This window comes from Thamnophis sirtalis, unplaced genomic scaffold (genome assembly GCF_051295495.1).
Source record: "Thamnophis sirtalis isolate CommonGarterSnake01/CBP01778 unplaced genomic scaffold, rThaSir2_p1.2 scaffold_3, whole genome shotgun sequence".
Lineage (NCBI taxonomy): Eukaryota > Metazoa > Chordata > Lepidosauria > Squamata > Natricidae > Thamnophis > Thamnophis sirtalis.
This window is the reverse complement of record NW_028261383.1, coordinates 114,285,292-114,308,608: the sequence shown is the minus strand read 5'-3', so window position 1 is coordinate 114,308,608 and position 23,317 is coordinate 114,285,292. Positions and strand designations below refer to the sequence as shown.

At 36.0% G+C, this 23,317-nt stretch overlaps 1 protein-coding gene across 1 annotated transcript; it reads left to right on the top strand.

The window, feature by feature from the left end:
- The first annotated feature begins 458 nt into the window (after positions 1–458).
- On the top strand, positions 459–23,086 carry AKAP8L (A-kinase anchoring protein 8 like). The gene is made up of 13 exons (XM_014055915.2): positions 459–578; positions 5,980–6,012; positions 6,588–6,828; positions 9,766–10,222; positions 10,942–11,059; positions 11,219–11,262; positions 13,981–14,035; positions 16,543–16,651; positions 17,861–18,002; positions 18,688–18,793; positions 19,430–19,560; positions 20,793–20,888; positions 21,934–23,086. Exons 1-13 carry the CDS (start codon positions 566–568, stop codon positions 22,276–22,278), a joined length of 1,890 nt encoding a protein of 629 aa, XP_013911390.1. The 5' UTR covers positions 459–565; the 3' UTR covers positions 22,279–23,086.
- The last annotated feature ends 231 nt before the right edge of the window (positions 23,087–23,317 follow it).

Here is a 23,317-nt window from a genome sequence, read left to right as displayed (position 1 = left end):
CTCGCCGCACACAAAAGGACACCGCACCCCCTTACGGTGCGTACTCGTGTTGTGGGCGGCACCACGGGTTACATTCCGATGGGCAGCTTCCGATAGAAGGCGCGCTCATCCCAGCCACCGCAAGGATTCAGGGTGCCTCCCATTGAAAGACCATTCATTGCCCGCCTGCAGTCTAGAGAGCAGCGGGCGCAAATTAGCCCCCGACGTTTATTCGCCCGTTAGAGTTTCGTTAGACCCAATAACCTCGGTCAGGACATCATTTGCTTGACGGGATAAAACTGACATCCCTCTTTACCTACCGCTCACCCAGTAGATCTGACGGACGTTTCTCTTATCGAGTGAGCTGAGGGGCTTTGGACCCTATTCGCCCCTCATGCCCAATAGAACAGGAAAGGGGCGGGACGGAGGGTTACAGTCACCAATGGAAGGCTGAAGCTGGGGAAAGGGACCAGGGCGAACAGCGTCGGGAGGCGGGGTTAAGGCCAGCTACAGTTGCCGTCTGGCGCAGGAGGTAACGGGTGGGAAGGAGCGGCGTTGGGAAGCGCTCGGGTTCGCCACCGCCATCATGAGCTATTCAGGTGAGGGGAGTAGGTAGAAGACGGGCTCTCGAGCAGAGGGGGAGGCTTTGGCTCTGCGGAGGGGACTGAGAGGAGGGCTAGGCCCAGCCCATGGCAACATTCCGGGGGTGCGGTCACACGAGCCTTGCCACCCCCCAACCCCCACCCCGTTTTCAGGCATTGCTGACTGGAGCTCCTCGCCACTGTCCGTGGTCGAAGCGGAAGCCTCTGCCCGGCCTCCTTTCGTTCATCGTTCCCGTGAAACGGGCGGGGAGGCGGGGGATTTGGCCATTTGGAGAGGAGGGGTCGTGAGGGACCTCGCCTCATTCTAGTCACCGGGATTCAACCTCCCCCCCCCCCCACCCGCATTTGTGGAAGGCACGAGAAACGAAGAGCGGTTATCGATCCTCTGCGCCCGCCGGCGTGAGGGAAAGGAAGCTGGGCATCCTCGGTATATAGGCTGTCGTCTGCACGCCTAGACCTCCCCTCTCCCGCCCCGTCCTTGCGAGTAGTTGTAATAGTTGAAAACACGGGCTTTCAATACAATTTTGTATGGAATGTGAAGGATGTGTGTTTTTGTTTTGTTTTATTTTTATGCATAATGTACACTGAAGATGGCATTTAATTTCGTTGTACGAGGTGCAATGACAATAAAGTTAAAATTAAATTAATGAATAGGTGGAGGAAGGAAGATGCACAGAACCCATGTCGGCAATGGTTCCTTTTAAATAGACCGGTAGACATGCATATACTAAGCTAGGGTTGCTTTCTGCTTCTTAGCCCTCAGTATGGATCTGTTTTCGGGTTCCGTCTGTCAAACAACCAATGCACAGTTGCAATACTATAGTATAGGACAGTGATAGCGAACCTTTTTTGGCTCTTGTGCCAAAAGCGGGGGGGGGAGGGGGGAGAGCGCAGGAGGGTTGTGTGTGGGCATGCCACACATGCATGCACTTCCCCCCTCTGCAGGCATGCGTGCGCGACCAGCACTCCTCCCTGCTTTTGGCACTATTTTTTCATCCTCCCCAGGCTCCAGAGACTTTCTAGGAGCCTGGGGAGGATGAAAACAGCCTCCCCCAAGGCCCTCTGGAGGTTTCAGGAGCTTCCCTGAAGCCTCCAGAGGGCGAAAAACCCACCCTAAGGGCAAACCAGAAGTTTGGGAAGTTTGCCCATAGGGCTGGCCAAAACGGCCTCAAAAGAAGGGCAAAAAACAGCCGCAAAAGAAGGGCAAAGGCAACGCCATAGGTCCGCCATCATGGGTATAGGACAAAGATGGGTTTGCTTGGCCTGTTGCATTACTCGTCCTTCAGTACAGGTAGTCCTCAATTTACAATAGTTTGTTTAGTGACCATTCAAAGTTACAGTGGCACTGAAAACTTACGACTGTTTTTCAGAGTTATGACCCTTCCAGTATCACCCATGATCACATGACCAAAATTCAGAGGCTTGGCAGCTGGTTCATATTGATGACCATCCATCCAGTGTGTCCTAAGATCATGTGATCACATTTTGTGATCTGACAAGCAAAGTCAATGGGGAAGCCATATTCACTTAACCACCAGGTTGCTCACTTATCAACTGCAGTGATTTGCTTAACAACTGAGACAAGAAAAGTTGTAAATAGGGCACAATTCACTTAACCTTCATTTAACAACAGATTTTTTGGGCTCAATTGTGGTCGTAAGTTGAGAACTATATGTATTAGAAATATTAGATTATTATTATTATTATTTCAAAGCTGGGTGCAAGGTTTGGAATCTTTATGGTTTTTTTAGATATTTTCTGCGTCTTCATACATATGGTGCAACATTTTTTCTGTAATACCTTGGTGAGGTCTGTGTTATGTTTAGGTAAAAATGCTGCCTCAATTTCTTCCAAAGTGATCATTGTCAGATTGTGCACAGAATCTTTAACAATTGTGCTCCAAAGTCTTAAAATGTGTTCTAAAGAGGAGTATGGCTGAATCCTTAATCCTCTTTATAATTGCTCAACAAATTGGTTCATTAGATGTGATAAAGTTACTTCTCCACGTGTGTTAACAAGCCATGTAAGTAATTTTTAAAACTCTAGTGTCACTTTTGATTTAAAATACTTCAATAAACCTTGATATTGGAGTGGAGTGTAGAATGACCTTTGTGTAATTCTAACTACCCTACTTTGTTCTTAAGTAAAGATTTTTTCCCTACAAATGAGGTAGACTCATAGTAGCTTTTAAGGCTTACATATTTTACTATAACACATAAGCTTCCATGAGCTGCAATTCAATCATATGTATAGGATGGCTAATTTGAAATGAGATTTTATTTTTTAACATTAAATATGAGGCACTGAAGTAAAACTGTTGGGATTTAGGGTGATTATGCAGATAAAATTTCATGAGAAACACACTACAAATACTTTGTCAGTTAGCTATCGTTAGATGCTAAAAATTGTCTTCATTCAGACATGTAGAAGTTTTATGTTATCAGCTAAATTGCATCTCTTCATAATATCATTTTAGCTATTGTCTATCCATTGCAGGACGAAGGTCTCTTCCACATGTTTTCAACCTATATGGTCCTGAACTTTCCTTTTCCGATTGGGCCCGCAATACATGCTGATCAATCCATCTTGTTTTAGGTCTCTTTCGTGGATGCTTTTTATCAAGTGGGATCCATTCTATGACTGCCTTGGTCCACCTGTCATCAGTTGTTCTTGCTATGTGACCAGCCCATTTCCAATTCAATTCTTCTAGTTGAATACCCAATACTCCTACGGAACCTCCCTGACTCACATAATACCTCCCCTATGCACCTTCCGAATCCATGTGGCATCTCCTGTGCACCTTTTATTTCCTCTCTTAGTTGCACTGTTTCTTCTCTGGAGCCCCATGCACCCCTCATTTTCATCTCCAGCAGCTGCCACCATTACTGGTCTTCTGGTTTGAGAAATCCAGCTTCCTGCCAGCTTTCCCATTGACTTTCCTTATGGGAAGCATTAAAAATGATGATCATTTGGCCACAGCTGACCATAGCAGCACAGTAGTACTGAAGCAGCTATAACTTTACCACATTTCAACTCAGTGGAAGTCATTGGTCCTAGATTTTGCATGCATTCTGTAAGTTAGCCCATTTGAAGTTCTTTGATTCCAAACTTTTGCACTATGATGCACAATTTAACCCAATTGAAGGCTAAAAACAAACGGGCACAAGATTTTCAGTAGTCTGTAGATAAAATTGCAAAAATTTTGCACAAAAAAGTTTGTTTCAGTATTGGGCAATCATATCAATGTGGAATAGAGAAGAGCCAGGATGAGATGATACATTTTAATACTTCCTCATATCGCATGTTGATTTTTTTTCATTGATTGCCTGGATAGCAGCTTAAGATTCAACTTGTTTTAATATAAGCATCCCCAATCCCCTGGGTGATGAACCAGCACTGGTCTGTGGCAGCTGTAGATCCGCACAGCTGTAGATGAAGCGGTGGATGAGCAACCAAGTGAAACTGAACCACCCCCACCCCCAATCTGTGAAAAAATTATCATCCACAAAACCAGTCCCTGGTGCCAAAAAGGTTGGGCGCTGTTGCTACAATGAGCAGATGGGGCTATTCTGGTAATACACTTTAGTTAACTACAAAAATACTTTTCAGACATTTTTTTTTTCCTTCTAGGATAGTACTTAAGAATTAGTTATTTAGGTAATATACAACTTATTACAGCTAGTCCTTGACTTAGGACTGTTTGTTTAATGATGGTTCAGTGTTATGACAGTCTTAGAAAAAGTCACTTAAAATCATTGTACTACCTCTGTAATCACAGGATCACAATTGGAGCAATTGGCAACCAACACATTTGCAACTAGCTGCAGTGTCTTATTATCATGTGATTTCTGGCAAAAAATGTCCCTTGGGAAAGCTGGATTCACAATCCCAATTATGGTCATAAGTTGAGGATTAGCTGTACCCAGGGGTGGGCTTAAAAATTTCAGCAACGGGTTCTCTGCCCATTTGCTGGCTGGGCATGGCCTAGTCGTCCTTCTGTACCATGGCGTCGGCGGGGGTGTTTTCGCCTTCCCCAGGCTCCGGAGGCTTTTCTCAAGCCTCTGGGAGGGTGAAAACTACCTCCCCTGGGCTCTGGAACAAGCCCATTTCCCGCCTTCTGGAACCTCACGTTTTCCCCTCTCCCTGAGCCTCCACACAGGCCCTGCACTTACCTCACAGGGCAGGGTGAGAGGAGCCAGACAGGGGTGGGATTTGAGGTTCTCTGAACTGGCCATTAACGTTAGCTTAATATAAATTCAAATTTGATAGTTTAATGCATAGCTTGGGTTTTTTCACCATTGCTGTAAATTTTATTTGTGTAATCAGGTTTTTATCCTTTTTAAGTCTGGATATATAGGTATGATTTACTGGGGATTATTGGAGCTTAATTGATAATGTGTTTACAGAAATGATACTACTCTCAACTTCTATAGCATAGATTTGTTAAGAATATTTAGAAATTGTATTTAGGTATTTTCTTAAATAACCAACAACTGGTAATATGTGTTTATGAATAAAGGTATAAGATTTAAATATTCTCATGTGGGCAGACAGTAATTTAGTGACCTTTTGTATATCTCAGTAAAGGTGGTACTCCCGTTAAAATAATTATCTTGCTTCTTCTTTATTGTTAAATAACTATTACCAGGAAGTAATAAATGTATAAATGATGCAAAAATGATACTTATTTTTTTTTTGTCAGTATACTGTGAAATGGATACAGTGACACTGTAGATTAATACTATGGTAGTTTGATAAATTTTCCATATATTACTATCAGTATTCAGGCAAGGACAGATCTAAGGATATATATATATATATATCCTTAGATCTGTCCTTGCCTGAATACTGATAGTAATATATGGAAACGTTATCAAACTACCATAGTATTAATCTACCCATTTTACTATATATATATATATATATATATATATATATGTATGTATGTATGTATGTATGTATGTATGTATGTATGTATGTATGTTGTTTCCAGTAATCTCTTTGAGAATGCTAAGCAATTCTGCCTATACTTTCAGAATATTGATTGATTTATTAAAAAACATAATTTCATTGTTTTCTAATCTGAGAATATATATTAGTGTATTGCTTTAAATTTTCAGCAACAGATCACTCCATTGTATTTCTACAGTAAAATCTAGAAAGGGAGGTGTACAGTGCTATTTCACTGTACACTGTACTGCAGAATATGAGAAATAATCACAAATTTAAGATTTTAGCAAAGAGAAACCCATAAATGAGATTAAAACTGTAGAGTAAGAGTTGCAAACTACTGCTTACTGCAATGTGGCATTTAGTATGGAGCACTATCAATTTACATATCAATTTACATATAAACAAAATCATTTTGAGAAATATTCATTTGGAAATTTCTTTTTAGGTTATGGAAATTGGAATTCTGGAACAAATAGAGGTAAGTACAGTTTTAATGGAATGCTAGCATTTGTTTTATAGATAACTCAATCACTAATTTAAACAGAAAAAAAAATGTCACATTTTTATTAATTCAATGTGTGATCTTTTAATGACTTTTCATTTATGATTAAATCCAAATTTATATAACTGCACCATCCCCTGTAAATCAGTAAAATTGCTGCTTGGGTGTAACTGATCTTTGAACTTCTTAATGAATTTTGGTATACTCTATGAGCTATAGCAGTGGCCCCCAATCTGTTTTGGTATCGTAAGGCTTTGTCCTAAAATTGATCTACAGATGGAATTGAGGTATTGTAGATGAAGACTTAGCAACACTTAGTTTTAGATATGATGGGAATGAATGTTTCTCAGGACATGTATCAAATGTTACTGTCATAGAAGTAAGATTTAATTTTATACGTTGAATTGGAAGTGGATACAGAAATTTATTTTTCTAAATGTAGCCACTGTAACATGAAAGAGATATTCTTGGTGCTGCCAATCTTGTATTAGATAGGCCTTTTAGCATTCTAAAAATCTAAAAAGAAAACTCAGCAACTTTTTTCATTTCAGGTTACGAAGATTATAATTATGGATATGGATACGGTCAGGATAACTCTGGCAATTATGGGTATGGTATGGGCACTTCAAACTCTTGGGAAATGCCTAATTCAAATACAGACATGAACTTTAACGCATCCACTGGCACCAGCGCTGATGATGTAATTTCAAATTTTAACCAGCGCTTAGATATGGTATCTCATCTAGACACTGAAACGATGCAAGGAGGACATTATGGCTCAGGTGGAGACAGGTGAGTGTAGAGACAAAGGTTCAGTAATAGTTATAGAACAGGCTAGTTTCTGCTTCTGGAAGGCATGTTGATCTAACCTTGTGCTGCTGCCTAAACGTTGCTCCATACTACTACAGAAAACTTACAGGAAGTACACACTTAGCTAAGTTTTTAATTGAACTTTATAAGTAAGATGCTTAAATATGTATTTGAATGATGAAAATATGGTAGCTGAATTGTAATAAAATGTTCGGAAATAAATGCAGGTTTGAGTACTTTGATCAGTTTCTGAAAAAACAGAGACCTATCCAAAGACTGCACTTTTACATCCCATTGAAATAGCACATCCATTGGGCAGAGTTTCTCTGGATTTTGCATCAGTTTTACTAAAAAAAAAAATATAACAAGAAAATCTCTCCTTAATCTACAGTATGTGTCATTATTAATGTAAATGTATACATTGTTAGTTTAAAGCAAATCCATACATTTGGAATATATACATTTTTGCTTTTCAAATTCCTGCATATTAAAGTCTTTAAATAGATTAAAATAAAGTACTTTGTATTTAAATATGAATTTTAATAATTAAAATATATGTTCCATAAACACTTGATAATTTACACTAGAATTAATAGTTGGACAGTACTTCTGTATTTTAAATGTATATCTAGAACGGTGGTGGTGAACCTTTAGGCTTGCCTTTTCAAAAGTTAGGAAAACGCTTAAGTTGACTTTGCTAACATATTACAGCATCCTTGGAGCAAGACAATTCTTTTATTCAAAAAAACTCCAATTTTGTGTGTGATCCCCAGGGTGTGCCATGTACCGATTGCCATCAAGCTGTATTCTCTTTCTGTTGATAGGCCCCTGTAAGATATCTGAGGCAGCTCCAAGTTGCACAAGTTCTTCATTCATGAAATGGCTTCAGAGAAGGCACTTCCATGGCCTCTACAGCATCTGAAAACACGGCCCATTTTCATGTGATTTTCAGAGTCTCCAGAGGTCATGCAATAGCATAAACCTCTTGCGCCACCTCCACAGGCCATATAAAAACACACCCCATTTTCATGCAACCTCCAAAAATCACAATAAGAAGGCATATTTTAGAGAATAGTTGTCATCATCCAAAATGTTGTGGTTTTGACATGTCATAGGTTTCCCATCACTGATCTAGAGATTGGTCTAAATAGGATGTACCTACTATTTATATCTGGAGCTACAAATATTTAAATATCATTAAATCAAATGATTACTATATTCCAACTTTTTCTTAATTACATATTCCTTTGTTGAATAAGAGCTGAGTAGTTGAAATATAGTGACTGAATTAGACATATTTTGTATTGTCTTCTTTTGAAGTGACAGATATTGATAAATACAGCATTAGCTTTCCAAACTAGCTTTTGGTTTTGTGGAGCCATTTAATATAATTTTTAGTTTTAAAATGCTACTGAATAGTTGACTGTATTGTTCCACCCAGCAGTTTTTCATTGCTATAAAAGTATATTTGGGAAATTAACAAAATTATTTAGAATTTAAATGGCATGAAATATGTTTTTGTGGTACATTGTTACTTTTTCTATTCATTCCAATAATGTCTCTTGCCTTGAGAAAAAGAGTTGTTGCAGATAACTATGCCACACTCTAATAAGTGTTTCTGTTTTTATGACTCATTCCTTACAGGCTGGAATGGTTCCTACACATAAAGCTTAGAAAGGTTTATAAGGATTCCTAAGCATTACATTAACAAAATAACTTTTCCAAGTTGAGAATGGCTAAAGCGGCAATTTTGTGCACACTTAAATCAGTGAAATTTCCTTCTCAGCATCTTCCAGATTTCAGTTTTATCATACAGAGTGGGGATTTTTATTTGACCTTAGTGGGCTAATGGTAAACTGTGGCTAAATACTTGAAATAAATTTCCAAGAAAACACCGCAGAAAGTTGCAGTGGTGAGCCATACTATGCTGTACTTTGGTATATTATAAGATTGGCCGATGATCCAATTCACTTTGCCTTCTTTTCTATTCTGAGTTAGCTTTTAAAGTCTCCTCCTCAGCCATTCTTTCCTTTCCATATCCTTGCTTTCAGATCCTCGATACCAAACACAATTTGTGTGCTTGTGTCCAGTGCTGGTTTATTTACACAGCATTAATTTTACTTTTCCATAGCACTCAAAACAACATGCTACAGAAATAAAAGTGGTTTAGCTTCAAATATGTCATCACATTTGGATGACTATGCAGCCACTTTATTACAATTTAATAAACGTAACTTGAATCTTTGGAACTTTTGGAATGTTATCATGAAATAGTGGTAACTAAGCTATTTCAAGTTGAAAAAATATCCAAGTTAGATTGTCTTAGCCATTCATTATAAGAAGCACAAAGGATTACAATATTTTCTTAGATGTTGTTTCTAGTTTTTTCAACAATGAAGAGATTACTGACTAGGTGTCATACATGAAATATATTGTTTTATATAGCTAATGATTTGTGGTTCTTTCAAAAATTACTTGACAGCATCGAATAAATTGGTAAAAACTTATTTTGTAAAAGTATTCCCAGGGATTTCATTTGTTTAACATCATCAAATATGCATAGAAATTGGTGTATGAATCAGGAATAGATAAAATATAATTATTTGCATAACTCTCCCAGCTGAAACATATTTATAAATTTAATCAGATAAATATTATTATGAAGATTTATTGAGATTAAACTTGAGTATTATTCTTTTATTCAGCCCTTATATGTATAAAATTGCAGTATTTATTTTCTACTGTAATGCACAATGAGTAAGCCTCCTGATTTCAGCTTTTTATGGTTTTACTGAATATAGAATAATTCTGTTTTTTTGCTTTTATTTTTGACATAACCTGCTTCTACTATGGATTCTTAAATATGGTGCTCTGTATACTAATGACCTAGATTCTCACCTTGCTCTGCAACTCTTGTAGGTATGATACATATGAACCCTATGATTCAAGGTCTGCAATGAATGACCGTGATCCATACAGATCTGGCTATGATTACAGTGAGGCTAAACATGAAACCGACAATACCTATGAAGGTCACTATGACAGCTCCTATGGCAACCGCAGGGACCAGTACCACAATAGGGCACGTGACAACTTTGGCCACAGAGGTCAAAATTGGGCCAGAGATGGAAGAAATAACAGAGGCATGGCACCTTCATATGGGCGTATGGGTGGACAATGGAATGACCCACCAGTACCAATGGGAGGACGGGGTCATGGCCCCAACAGACCACCATCACTTTTTTCCCACAAACTATTCCCTGATTACAACATGTTCCAGGGTATGCGAGGTTACTCTGGCAATATGCGTTTTGGAGGAGGAAGCATGAAACAACGAATGAGGAGAAACTGGAAAATGTGGGATGCAGATTTTAAAGTAAGTACTTGTGCAATCTTCTTTACTACTTTTTATGTTCTTCAGCAATGCCCAGTGTCAAATCCTCAAAGAGTGGGTGGTAATTGTGGCTAGAAATGGCTTTGTGCAACTTTGTGTTGTGTACAAGTTCTTTTCTGAATCTTAAGGCCCTGTGTTCAGTCACTCATGCCCTGGTCAGCTCTCATCTGGATTACTGCAGTGCACTCTACATGGGCCTACCCTTGAAGAGTATTTGGAAACTACAATTGCTTCAGAAGGCAGTGACGCAGACACTTCTGAGGCCTCTAGGGTCTCTAGCACATATAACATCACTGTTATGCAAGGTGCACTGATTGCTTATCGTTGCTAATTGGATAGCGAGAGGGGGGCATATAAATTTAATAAATAAATAGAATGCAAAGGTATCTGTTAAGTGATGTATTTATTATTTTAATTATAGGAAACAGGTTCCTTGTTTCAGATGTTTGCTTTTTTAAAAAACCTATTCCTGGATACTCTCATTGCATCCCATATATGAACCAATAATCTTGGAGAAAAGTCCTTGGAGAAAAATTCTTTCAGCTTTGTATGAAATAGACCAAATTAAATCTGGGCATGTTTTTAGCTGTTTGAGGTAATTTGAGTATAAAAAGTATGTCTCAATATACATTTTTATTGATAATAAGAAAATAATTAGTTATTAACTAAGGCTGAATATACTCCTATGTTTCTCTTCATAGAAGAAAAGAATAAAGAATGAGACAACTGGTAATAAACGTAAACAAGCTAACAGTTCTGATGAACCTGATAGCAAAGCAGCAAAAACAGATAACTCAGATAACTCAGACTCTGATAATGGTAAGAACTTACCTCTAAGGTCTACTTAGACTGAGAAATCCTGTTTTATTTTCATTGCATACTTAGAGTGACAATATAAAAACCAGTCAAAGTATTTTTGACTAAATGTTTCAGCTATTTTGTATTATGCATAGTCACCTGATATGCTGCTCTTTTTAGAAGAAGGGCCTGAAGGAGAAGCTGCTGAGAAGGGTTCTAAAAATGTGAGTTTGAATTTAGTCTTACTACAAAGATTATCATTCTCATTTGATATAATAGAGACAAGGATTGAAAAGGATCCTTTGGCAAGCTAACATTGTGTAATCATGAACGATGTATTGCTCCTTCTTTTGTTGGACAAAGAACAAAGAGCAGAGGCTAGGGCAGTTTTGAAGGAATGGTTAAAGAACAAAACTCTCTCAAGGAACTTTAATCCCTGAGCTGGAAACATCTACTTTACAGTAGGGTGTATATGAAATGGGGATTCTAAGGGAGCAGTTGTTCAAAAGTATACTCTAGATTCTACAGTGATAGAACTGGTATAACTATGATTTTTTTTTCCAGTTTATTCAATCAAATTTACTTTGATGGTTTCTACATCTTGTTAGGCTTCTGAAATACATAACATATAACATAATTATAACCAAAATTCCACTTTTATGAAGATTTATTAAACTAGTGATTGCAAAAGAGAAATAATTGGTTAAATCTTTATAGACCTAATCTGTGGAATGATAGCTTTGACAAGCAATCTTGTGGATTCTTTAGTCCTTTAGAATAAAATCATATGTAGTTGTTAGGTGAATCATGCATTAAGCAAATATGGCTTCCACCATTAACTTTGCTTGTCAGAAGCTGGTTGGGAAGGTTATAGTTGGTGATCACATGAACCTGTGGCAGTGCAAGAGTCATAAGTAAATGCCAATTGGCATTGCCTAAATTTTGATCTCGTGACCATGAGGAATGTTGTAATTATCATAAGTGTGAAAACCATTCATAAGTCACTTTTTTCAGCACCCTTGTAACTCTGAGCTGTCATTAAATGAATGGTTGAGTATAGGGATAATAAGTAAATCATTGAAATCTACAATGTGAAAACAACAAATCTCTGCGGATATAGGATAAGGATTTACTGGAAATACAATTAATCTAATACAATTAAATTGAGCAGTTTTGAAGAAAAAAATAGTTATATAATGAAATCCAGCTACCAAAAATAATTTAGGAATGTGACTATTACATTTTAAAAATCTTGCTGGCACCCATAAGTAATGCCCACAGAACTTTACTGAGCTGTGCTAAATAGGAATTCTAGGCAATGTGTTGATATTTTTCTTAATTAAAGAAATGTAAAGGGAATGAGTTGGTGACTTGAACAGAGGTGGCAGCCTTTTCTGACTCGTTTTTGCAGTTTTCTAAACATGTCAATTACCAATAATGTCAACTTTTAAAGCTTTTGTTTATCTTTCTATGCAGTATAAGTAGTCCTTGGTGTAAGGCCACAATTGAGCCCAGAATTTCCATTGCTAAGCAAGGCAGTTATTGAGTTTTGCCCCATTTGTTGTTGTTTTTTGGCCAAAGCAATCTAAGGCTCATTGAAGAAGAAAAATGGAATAAATAATTGGTCAAGGGCTTTGTAAAAGACAAAAACAAAACAACACACTATTACTAAAATACATGGTTACAGAAAACCAGCAATCTGAGGTACTCAGTAGTTTGAGCATGCATCAAATTGGGTGGCTGGATCATGTAAACACATGTAGTATAATTGGATTGATCTGATAAAAATAACTATGTTGTGAAGATTTGTTCTCTTTAAATGTAGCAGTGGCGCAGTTCTGCTTTGTAGTTTTGAAGGAAAAGTGTAAAATAATAGATTTTGTCATTTTATGTATTCATTTTGTAGTACTGCTATATTAGATATCATCCTAATAATAGTATTCCTCAATTAATGACTCAGGAAACAAAAAAACTGAAACCACATCGAAGGATAGCATTGTTATTAGTGAGTTAAAATTAAAACACATGATGAAGAACTGAATAGTTAAATAGAGTAATAGGGAAGGGGCCATTATATATTCATAGATATATTTGCTGTTATTACGTGGGAATTAGTATAGACTGCATTTTACTGATAGAAAGCATTAGCCTAGAGCAGGGGTGTCAAACTCAATTCCATTGAGGGCCGCATCAGGATCGTGTTTGACCTCGGGGGGCCAGGGTAGGTATGGTTAGCTCGATGCAAAGATGATCGTGATTAATTCAGCTGCCCCTGCTCTTCGCTCTGATGTTCATACATTAGATATCATTGTTGTATATAACCAATTCACATGCGTCTTATTTGTGTAGTTCTGTTTACAGATTTACGATATCATTGTATTACATTGTGTACAAAACTCTGGGCTACTATTGACATAGATTTCTGTCAGAGCTAGAGTTGGGTGGTGAACATCAATAGGGAAGGAGCACTTGGCATACTTCCATTTTCCCATCATATACAAGGTTGCATATACAGTATCTTAAGAGATTCCTTAACATAGTGATTGTTTTATCTGAAACTGAATAGATTTAAAATCAGACAGTTAGATTGCATGCATATACTAAGTTTATTCCTCTCCAAATTCAGAGCTAATTCTAAGACTAACTGCTTTTGTTTTAAATAATCATTATCTCAGAATAATTATAATTTCCTAAAACTTGAAATTATAAGGATTGTATAGAATTTTGAACATTATATATTTCTGAGGATTCATTGCAAAGAAGAAAGTATTAATTATTGTTAATATTAATCATACAAATGTATTTTATTATATTAATTAGCCTTATAGTATTTTTTCTCTCATTCTAAATCATCTTGATAGCTAATAGTACTTCTGATTACTTCATCTGTTGTGACCTTGACTGTAAGCCCCATTCTTCATTGTTCTTAATTATAATTTCAGGAGGGAGAGGGGGATGGTGCTGAAGATGAAGAAAGAAAAGAAGAATCAGAGAAAGGCAAGTATAAGCATGGGTAGATTTGTGTGTTCTTAGCAAGAACTGGGATTGTAAAAATTAATTAATTAATACCTGTTTTATTACAAATGGAAGTATTTCATTCATCTTTAATGTCAAGTTTATTTACAGGTTAGGCCATAATCTTAAGAAAACTAAATTGTTGTCTTAGTAGTTGTTATGTAAATTCATCATGATCAAAATGCTTATTGGTAAATTAGTAGTGTTACAAAATTTATTGGAAAATGGTAACTCTTAACATTTCTTTAGAAGAAATGTTATTCTTTCTTAATGGAAATATACTATTTTGAACTTTTGATTCTCCAGATCATTGCAATCTCAGCAATAGATTAATAATTAATTAATAAACTAATTAGACTCCAAACCTTGTTTTACAAGTGTCAGAGGGGGAAAATACCTTTAAAGGCCAATAACACTTTATTCAGTTAATGCTCTTTAGTTAGGTTAAGTTCTTTTAATTAGCCAAATTAATAATATTTATTCTTATTATAAATAATGTGTCATGAGAATAATAATGGTATAATTGGATAGGCTTGTTTTTAATAATAATAGTTACTGTTATCAAACTATATGTGAAGATGTGGAATGGATTGGTCTGTTTTGAGCAGAAGGTATCAGATTCCAGATTCCTTGACTAGCATTCTGAGGAGCTTTCCACCTAAGTCAAATGATTACTTTTAGTGTACTGCTGCCTGTAAAGAAGATAGTTTACACAGAGAACTTGTTTCATGGGAAGAATATTAGAAGCCTAAATTGTCTCCTGCTTATGAATGCCTTGCATTCCTTTCATCTTTATAATTCTGATCCAGCTTGTTAAAATGAGCCATCTCCTGTCTCCAAGCAGCATAGTTTCTTTCTAGTTTGCTGGTAAATTTCCTATTGGAAATCTCAAGTAGGGATTTCAGTTTGTTATTTAATTTGTCTTCCGCTTACTTTTATCCCTCAATATTGTTTTATTTTTCTTCCAATTCAATTCATTGATTCGTTGCACAAGCTTGGATGTTTCTATTTGTTAGTTTTAGTATGGTCAGAATCTTTCTTTAGCTAAAATATTTTAGGATTATAATCCACTGAATTTGTATTTAAGTAGTATGGAAATAAATTATCAAAACATATATATTGATCACAGAAATGCCAACTAGAATAGATTCACGCTATATGTAATCAGCAAATCCCTCAGGGAAATTGTGTAGTCTTCAGATTTATTTAATGTTTCCCAACATGGTGCAATCGACATGTGTTTTACTACTTCTGTAATTGCATGGAAACAGTAGTTCCACATTTCTAGAGCAGAGTTCTCCAACCTTTCCGACTTTGCAGGCTGATGACGGGGGATGGTTCTGCAAGAGTGGCGGGCAAGTGAATGTGTACATGCACAGCTCCATTTGTGCTTTGGGCAGTCTGGTTCTGAAGAGCTCATGGCCTGGTAGTGGGCTGTATCCTGGGGGTTGAGGACCCTGATCTAAAGGTCAATAGATGGAGAAGACCTTTCTGTGTACAGCTTGTATGTGGGATAAAATCCAAGATTAGTTTATACTATAATTCAGTTTTCCACTTAAAGCTATTAGGAAAACTATTACTTTTTGTGCAATACCATTGTTTGTTTAGAAAATTTATTTGCCACCCATCTCGTATCCAACAACTCTGGGCAGCATAAAACATTAAAGCAGAAATAAAATCAGTTTATCAGTTATGTTTATTCTAACATTTGTAGCAAGGGTGTATGTAATGATTCAGTTGCCCCTTTTAAAGGGTCATTGAATCATTAATAGTCATCTTTTTTCTTTATCAAATAAAAACTAATGGTGATAGCACAACAATGAACAAAGAAAAAATACAATACTAAATTCATTTTTCAGTGTTTAGTATTAACAAATTATATCGAATTTACAAGTGGAGTCATTTGACCATATATGATATAAAATTAAAAAGTTTGGAAATAAGTACATTATTGGTAATTTACTGTTGCAATCAGTTGTAAATTCATATTTTCTGTGTTAATAACTCTTGGCCACCTCCCACTCAGAAATTCTATTTCTTGATGCCTTACTACGTTTCAAAACTGAGGTTATAGATATAATAATGAAATCATTTTGTATCCTTGATATAAATCACATTGTCTGAAGGCATCTGGGAATGTTAGCCCACAATTTCATGGTGGTAGAAGAAGCCTATTCCCTGTAAGGTAATGCCTAACTCCTGAATAGCACATTGAACAACATAGCACTTTTAACCAATCTTTACTGAACAAATTGTAAGATCTATTAGCAACATTTTTTGACCAAAATAAATTAGTTTCATAGTTTCTAAACCCACCTAGTGTTAATTTGTAGTAGCAAATAAGAACATCACTCCAAAGGTTGCATGAGTAAATATGTTCCTATGCTTCTTTAAAGTTGTTATAAACAACTGATTTAGGTATTTAAAGCAATAGATATTGTTTCAATATGTATGCGTATAGAAATATATGTTTGTATGTATATATTTAGGTGCTCTGACAATTCAAGAAGAAATCAGCCAAATTAAGCGCAAATTGCAAGCTGGGAAGAAAACTCAAGAGAGGCAAAAAAAACGTTACCGTGATCGTATGGTAGAAAGGTAAGCTGTTTCTTTGGGAAGGCTTGACTCGATAGCAATAGCACTTAGACTAATATACTGCTCTGCAGTGCTTTACAAGACTTTCTAGGCAGTTTATAATTGTCAGCATATTTCCCCCAACAATCTGGGTCCTCATTTTACCGACCTCAGAAGGACAGAAGGCTGTGTCAGCCTTGAGCTAGTTATAGTTATAGTTTATTAATCTTGTATGCCGCCCACTCCCGGAGGACTCCAGGCGGCTTACAATACAAAGGGGAAGGGAATAAATAAGACAAACAACAGTTTAAAATACACACAACATTCATAGTTACCGTGGGGCTGGATACTTCAACAGCCCCCTGGCCTGCCAGAGCAGCCAGGACTTAGTCGCTTTACGGAAGGCCTGGAAGGTCGTAAGGGTCCGGATCTCCACGGGGAGCTTGTTCCAGAGGGACGGAGCTGCAACAGAGAAGGCTCTCCCCCGGGGGGTCGCCAGCCGACATTGGCTGGCAGATGGAATCCGGAGAAGGTCTAGTCTGTGCGATCGGATCGGTCTTTGGGAGGTAATTGGCAGGAGGCGGTCTCTCAGGTACCCAGGTCCGATGCCATGAAGGGCTGTATCATGATCGAACTCTGTGTTTAGTTAGCCGTTAGTACTGCATTCTAACCACTGTGCCACCAGAGCTCTTTGCTAGTATTTAGATTGTCCTTTTTTGTGTGGTGGTCTTTTCCCTTTCAGATTTGATTATTTCATTATATTTACATGTTTTGATTTGTAAAACAATATATCTAAACTCTGTTAACATAAGCACAGCTGATTTGATATCTTATTTTTAAGTTAGGATTAGAGAAAACAGTAAAAGAAAAACAAGTTACAGAGGAGAAAAAAAACAATATTTCTCATAATTCTGCCTTGCACTGAAGGTTTTTTTTTCCTGGAATTTTGAGCAATTATACAGAAGGAAAATAAGCAGATTTAAGATTAGGGTACTGATAGTCCCAGAAATTCCCAAGTTATGTTTAGGGACAGATGATTTACAGAGAGTAAAATTATAATACTTCAGAATGGTTTTATGAAACACAACATGTGGAAATCCTTTCTGTGCTGGAAAAGATGATATCTATCTAAAATATATCAGCTTCTCTTCCTAAATTCAAGAGAAGTTCCCAATGATTATACTGCCCCCCAAAAGTAAATAAATAATTGTTTTATTTGCTATTTCTTTACAGAATTCAGTTTGTGTGTTCATTGTGCAAGTATCGCACTTTCTATGAAGATGAGATGACCAATCATTTGGAAAGCAAATTTCATAAAGAGCATTTTACATTTGTTGGAACCAAGCTACCCAAGCAGACTGCTGACTTCCTGCAAGTGAGTTTTCTCTCCTTAAATTTGCCTTCTACTCATATTTCCAAAAGCACTAGTGATAATTTCCTGTGAAAAATATCAAGGAGTGGTAGCCCTCGCTTAACAACCCCTTGTTCAGTGGCCATTTGAAGTTATAACGGTATTGAACTAAGAGATTTGTGGCCATTTCTCAAAGTTCCAGCCTTTATAACACACTTGCCGTTACATGATCTTAACCCAGGCACTTGGCAACCAGCATATAACAGTTGCAGTATCCCATTGTCACATGATTCCACGTACAGCTTTTGTGTCCGGCTTCCAATAAGCAAAATCAATAGAGAAACTAGCAAGAATTTGCAAGTAAACATCACATGATATGGCACTTAGGAAGTACAATAAGAACTGTCATCATATTTCAACACAGTCATTTTTTCTCATTAGAACCACAGTGCTTAGTGAGAGTTTGCAGTCCCAATTACAGTAATTAACTCTGGACTACCTATACATGTCAGAAAATGATTGTTTACTTGTATTTTTCACCATAAAGTAACATGATTGCTTTGCTCTTTCTTTTTAATTCTTAGAAATAAATGAAAATGTAGTTTGGAAGAAATTGAGAGAGGAATTGAGAATGGATTTTGATTGGAAGGCTTACTCTGAATTTTACTAGCATTCGGTTTAGTATTAACTTTAGTTTTCTTCAATGCAGGAATATGTAGCTAACAAAACAAAGAAGACAGAAGAACGTCGTAAAGCAATTGAAGATATTAATGCAGTTATACAACAGATTTACAAAGACCAAGATCTTACACAAGGTATATGTTTTTGATCTGAAAGTATCTTAACATTCAGGTATAAAATGATGTATATTCTTTTTTCTTTTTTGTATAACTATTATAAAGATGCCATAGAGTGTTGATCAGCAAATGCTTCATTATTCTCTGTATGATGGTCCTAAATTCTATATTCTGCTGGCTAAGATCTCTTGAGTCACGATATACAGGAACACATAGAAATTGGTATAATAATGAATTAATTTTTCCAGACTTATAAACAGCTTTGAAAGCTGTCTCCATGTGCACATAATTTCATAACTACTTCATGGGAAAGAATGTGTAATAATGTTATTGCAAGCAATTTCAGGATATTATACAGAATAGGGATGTTTCTTAGAAAAAATATTTTTATTTAAAAGTAACAAGTACCCTAAAAAAATGAAGGTCTATCCCCGCTCTCTTTTTTCTAATTTGTATGGATATGTTCTCATCTTTTGTTATTATTCAGTTCCATCAATATTTACTAAATTTATTTTTTAAATTAATCTGATAATATTGTTGGAATCTTATAGAAGAGTCAATGTTTCTAGGTTCCTTGATAGACAGATGTCTTCTTATGTGGTAATGCATATTGTCTTACAGGCTGTAAAATATAATGGATTTTATTTTACTTAGATATAGGTATGGAACATTTTGTAAAAAAGGTGGAGGCTGCTCACTGTGTTGCCTGTGACCTTTTCATCCCAATGCAATATGGAATCATCCAGAAACATCTGAAATCTCTTGATCATAACCACAACCGTAGAGTAAGTATCTATCTATCTATCTATCTATCTATCTATCTATCTATCTATCTATCTATCTATCTATCTATCTATCTATCATCTATCATCTATACATCTATACATACAATTTATATAACTGCCCATCTCACAAACAAGAAACCCTGGGGGATATACAATAAAGCCCAAGAGTCCTGGATGGCCTCTTCAGCTGGAAAGTCCCATGCAGTCATCTGGCCTGTGTGATGAGTGATGCCAGCAGTAAAGTAATGAAAATAAATACAGGTCAACAGTGGCAACCAACAGCAGGTCCATGTGCTCCAGCTAGCTCCATACACTGCCAAGTATCCCAAAAGTTAGATCACTGTCCCAGACTCTAATGCTCATAGCGGGCCTCCAAAAATACTGCAGCTGACTTCAACCTCGTATGTAATATCACGCTCACTCTCGCATTCAAGTGCCTGCAGCTCCTTGCAACTCCACCATGAATAGGCACAGGATGGGTGTGGGCATTGCAATGCAGTATCCACAGCCAGAGAGCAAACACAATCTGTCTGTCATCAACCAGCTCCAAAAAAATTCTCCAAAAAAAAAAGCCTAACTGAGGCCCAGTTCAAGTCTAAAATCTAAGTCTACAATCCAATCCAATCCAATCCAGGTAAATGCCCAAATTTTTGCAGATTCATTACTAAGTAATATAAATTGTTCATAATGAATGCCTATTCATTTCAAAATAAAATTAAGAAATAGCCTGTTTCATTTCAAAATAACTGAATTCAGTATAAATTAGTATTTTATTTTTTTTATTTTTGTGTAATAAGATTCTTCTCTTCCAAGTAAAGTATATTATATAAATAGTTACAAATGGCATCTTATACTTTCATTTCTGTGATCCCTTTTGATTTTGTGCATTTGTTCTTATACAAAATATATAGACATCTTTGCTTGTAATTCACTGTTTTCTTTGAGTTCTCTATCTTGAAGCTAACAGAATCTTTATGTGAGTGGTCCAGACACATTGTTCTGGTCATCATTGTAACTTATTAAAAAAGACTAATTATGAAACTTAATTGATTGACATATTCAGGCTACTTGCTTTTTGTTATAGCTGAACCTATGCCTCTTCCCTTACCATGTCCTCCTTTAAGTGAATGATTAACATTAGGTGAATGTCACTTTAAAATGAAAAAGATGTACATTCATGTTGTAAATAATGATGTGCATGATTTCTTTTTGTTGTTGGTTTTGTTTTTTAGGCTATGATGGAACAGTCCAAGAAATCGTCATTAGTAGTTGCAAGAAGTATTCTTAACAATAAACTTATCAGTAAAAAATTGGAGAGGTATCTAAAGGTTAGAAAAAATATTTCTGATACCTACTTTTAGATACGCTATATTTTTTCAGTTTGTATTATGTTCATGCTTATTTTCTCTTCTTGCATTCGAATTCTTTGTTTTTGAGTTCAGATTTTCAATCTTCTATTTCTTAGATTACATTTTTTTATTATTACAGGTTTCAGCTTTAAGAGTGCAACAAGTTCCTTTACTGCTAGTTATTATACTCAACTTTAGCTGCAGTTTTAAGGATTATTGACCTTTAATTGTAAATGTACTTGGAATTTCTCAATTATATTTATTTTCCTATGAGAATTGATTTTTTTTTTAAAAATGACACATCATAAGAATAAAAACTAAGAAATGTGTTGGCTACTTAATTTTTATTTATTTATTAAATTTATTTGGTGCCCAATTCATTGCGAGCATCTTTGGGATGCTCATTAATGGACAGCACATTCTGTCCTTTTGGAAACTAACTTTACTGAAGGACATTATCAAGATGTGCTTTGGAATGTCATGGTTTTCAAAATACATCTATTCAGTTTCATCCTTATCCAATTATTGTTTTTTATGTTCAGACATCCGCAAGAACCATTTCACAAAATAAATCTAGAGAGTATCAGCATTCTGCCAACATTATCAAAATGATTAGAGAAACAATAGAAATGTATAAGGATCCAAATAATTCATACCAGAAAAATGGCAGTTAGTGCCATCTATTGCCCAAGTTAAGTTTCGGATCTGCTTTGAAGATGTTAGCAGCATGGCTAGCAAATGTCAGCACATATTCAAGAGTTCCAGCTTTTCCTTTCTTCCAATCCAATATGCATTCCAAATCTGGAGCAGAAACTTCATTGATGTATTAAAACAGAATAGGTGTTCTATTGGCTATTTAGTGGAATTATGACATTTGATTAATTTCAAGTGTCATTTCCATTGCATTAATAAAAATTACTACCCCAATTATATATTAAGTATAAGGGATATATTTTTATAATTCTGAGCATTGATAATTTCTGATTAAAATGTCAAAAACTCAATACAGTGTTATATTTTATAGGGCGAGAATCCCTTCACAGATGATCCTGAAGAGAAAGAGGAACATGAAGAAAGTGAGGCAGGAACAAGTGGGATCATTGAGGAAACAGCAGCTGAAAGTGAAGGAAACCTAAATGAAGAGCAAAGTAAAAGTGATGATAATCCTGAGGAAAATCCAGTGGCTGACGAAAGTGCAGAAAGCAAAGGTGAAGGAGAAGAACTACAAGGACAAATGGAGGAATGGAATTTGACCACATCTCAAGGTGTTGCTACCGAACAGAATACAGAACCTGAAGAAGAAAAAGAAGAAACACAAGAGAAACAAGACATTGTACCTTCAGAGAAGATGGAACCACCTGATGAGTGAACTTGCAAAGAAGGTTGAATCATTTTGAGACTCTGCATTAAATCTTCTAAAACCATACCTGTATTTGTGACACACCATGGCACGTGGCTTTTGGTTTTCATTGACCTCACTTTCACCTGGTTAACAGCCTTTATTTGTAAGGTGTTTTTGAAAATAGCTTTTTTTAACCAAATTTTCATTGTATTAGCTAGATTTTGTGCAGTACAATTTTTAAGTGGCTTTGTACTAGGAAATATACTTTTTTTAGTAAATAATCAAAATCAAATTTTGTCAATTGGCTTATACCATACTAAACCTTGGAAGGATAAATAACCTCTAAATTTTCTTGTTTACTTTTGTATATAGTTGAAAATGTTTTAGTTCCATAGCTAGTCTTGTCTGAAAATGTCAGTAGCAGAATTCTGGGTTTTAAATTCTGCATGATTGGAATATCTTCCATGCAAGTGTAGCATTCTTCTATCTTTTTACTTTTAATATTCAAAAAAGACTTTGGTCAGCACAATAATTTTGCAGTGCTTTTATTTAAGAGGGAACATTGCAATAGTTGATTATAAAACACTATTAGGGTTATATGTGTTAAGTTTTTGACAGAAGCAGCAAGCTTGTTATTGTGCAGAAAGCCTCAAGGAGAAATAAATGCATTCTGGCACTTTCCAAAAATGCAATTTATATTATTCTGTTTGAGATCAGGAGGATTTCTTAGTTTCTGCTTATTTTAGATGGATGTTCTGAAAATGAAGTCTGTAGCAGCCCAACAAAAATCTACTGATGAAAAGTGTTACAAAACATTAAATATTCCCTTCAAAGCGGGTCTTCAAGTTGTTTCATTTTAAATCCTCCAAATCATCTCTACTGCATTTGTCAAGAATATAGTATTGCTTCATTGTTCCTTTGTTTATTAAGAATTGCAGGCATTAATGCCATAAGTTTATTTCAACTCTTGCTGCTACCCCAATTGCTTTCCAAGCAATAGTGGTACAGATACTGATATTTTTGTTCATGCTCAATTTATTATCCTCTCATTTCTCTTTATGTACAT

Excerpts from the sequence above, each read along its gene's own strand:
- AKAP8L (XM_014055915.2), top strand. Across the intron at positions 11,060-11,218 it reads TAACTCAGACTCTGATAATG|AAGAAGGGCCTGAAGGAGAA; the intron begins GTAAGAACTTAC and ends TGCTCTTTTTAG. Across the intron at positions 16,652-17,860 it reads CGTGATCGTATGGTAGAAAG|AATTCAGTTTGTGTGTTCAT; the intron begins GTAAGCTGTTTC and ends ATTTCTTTACAG.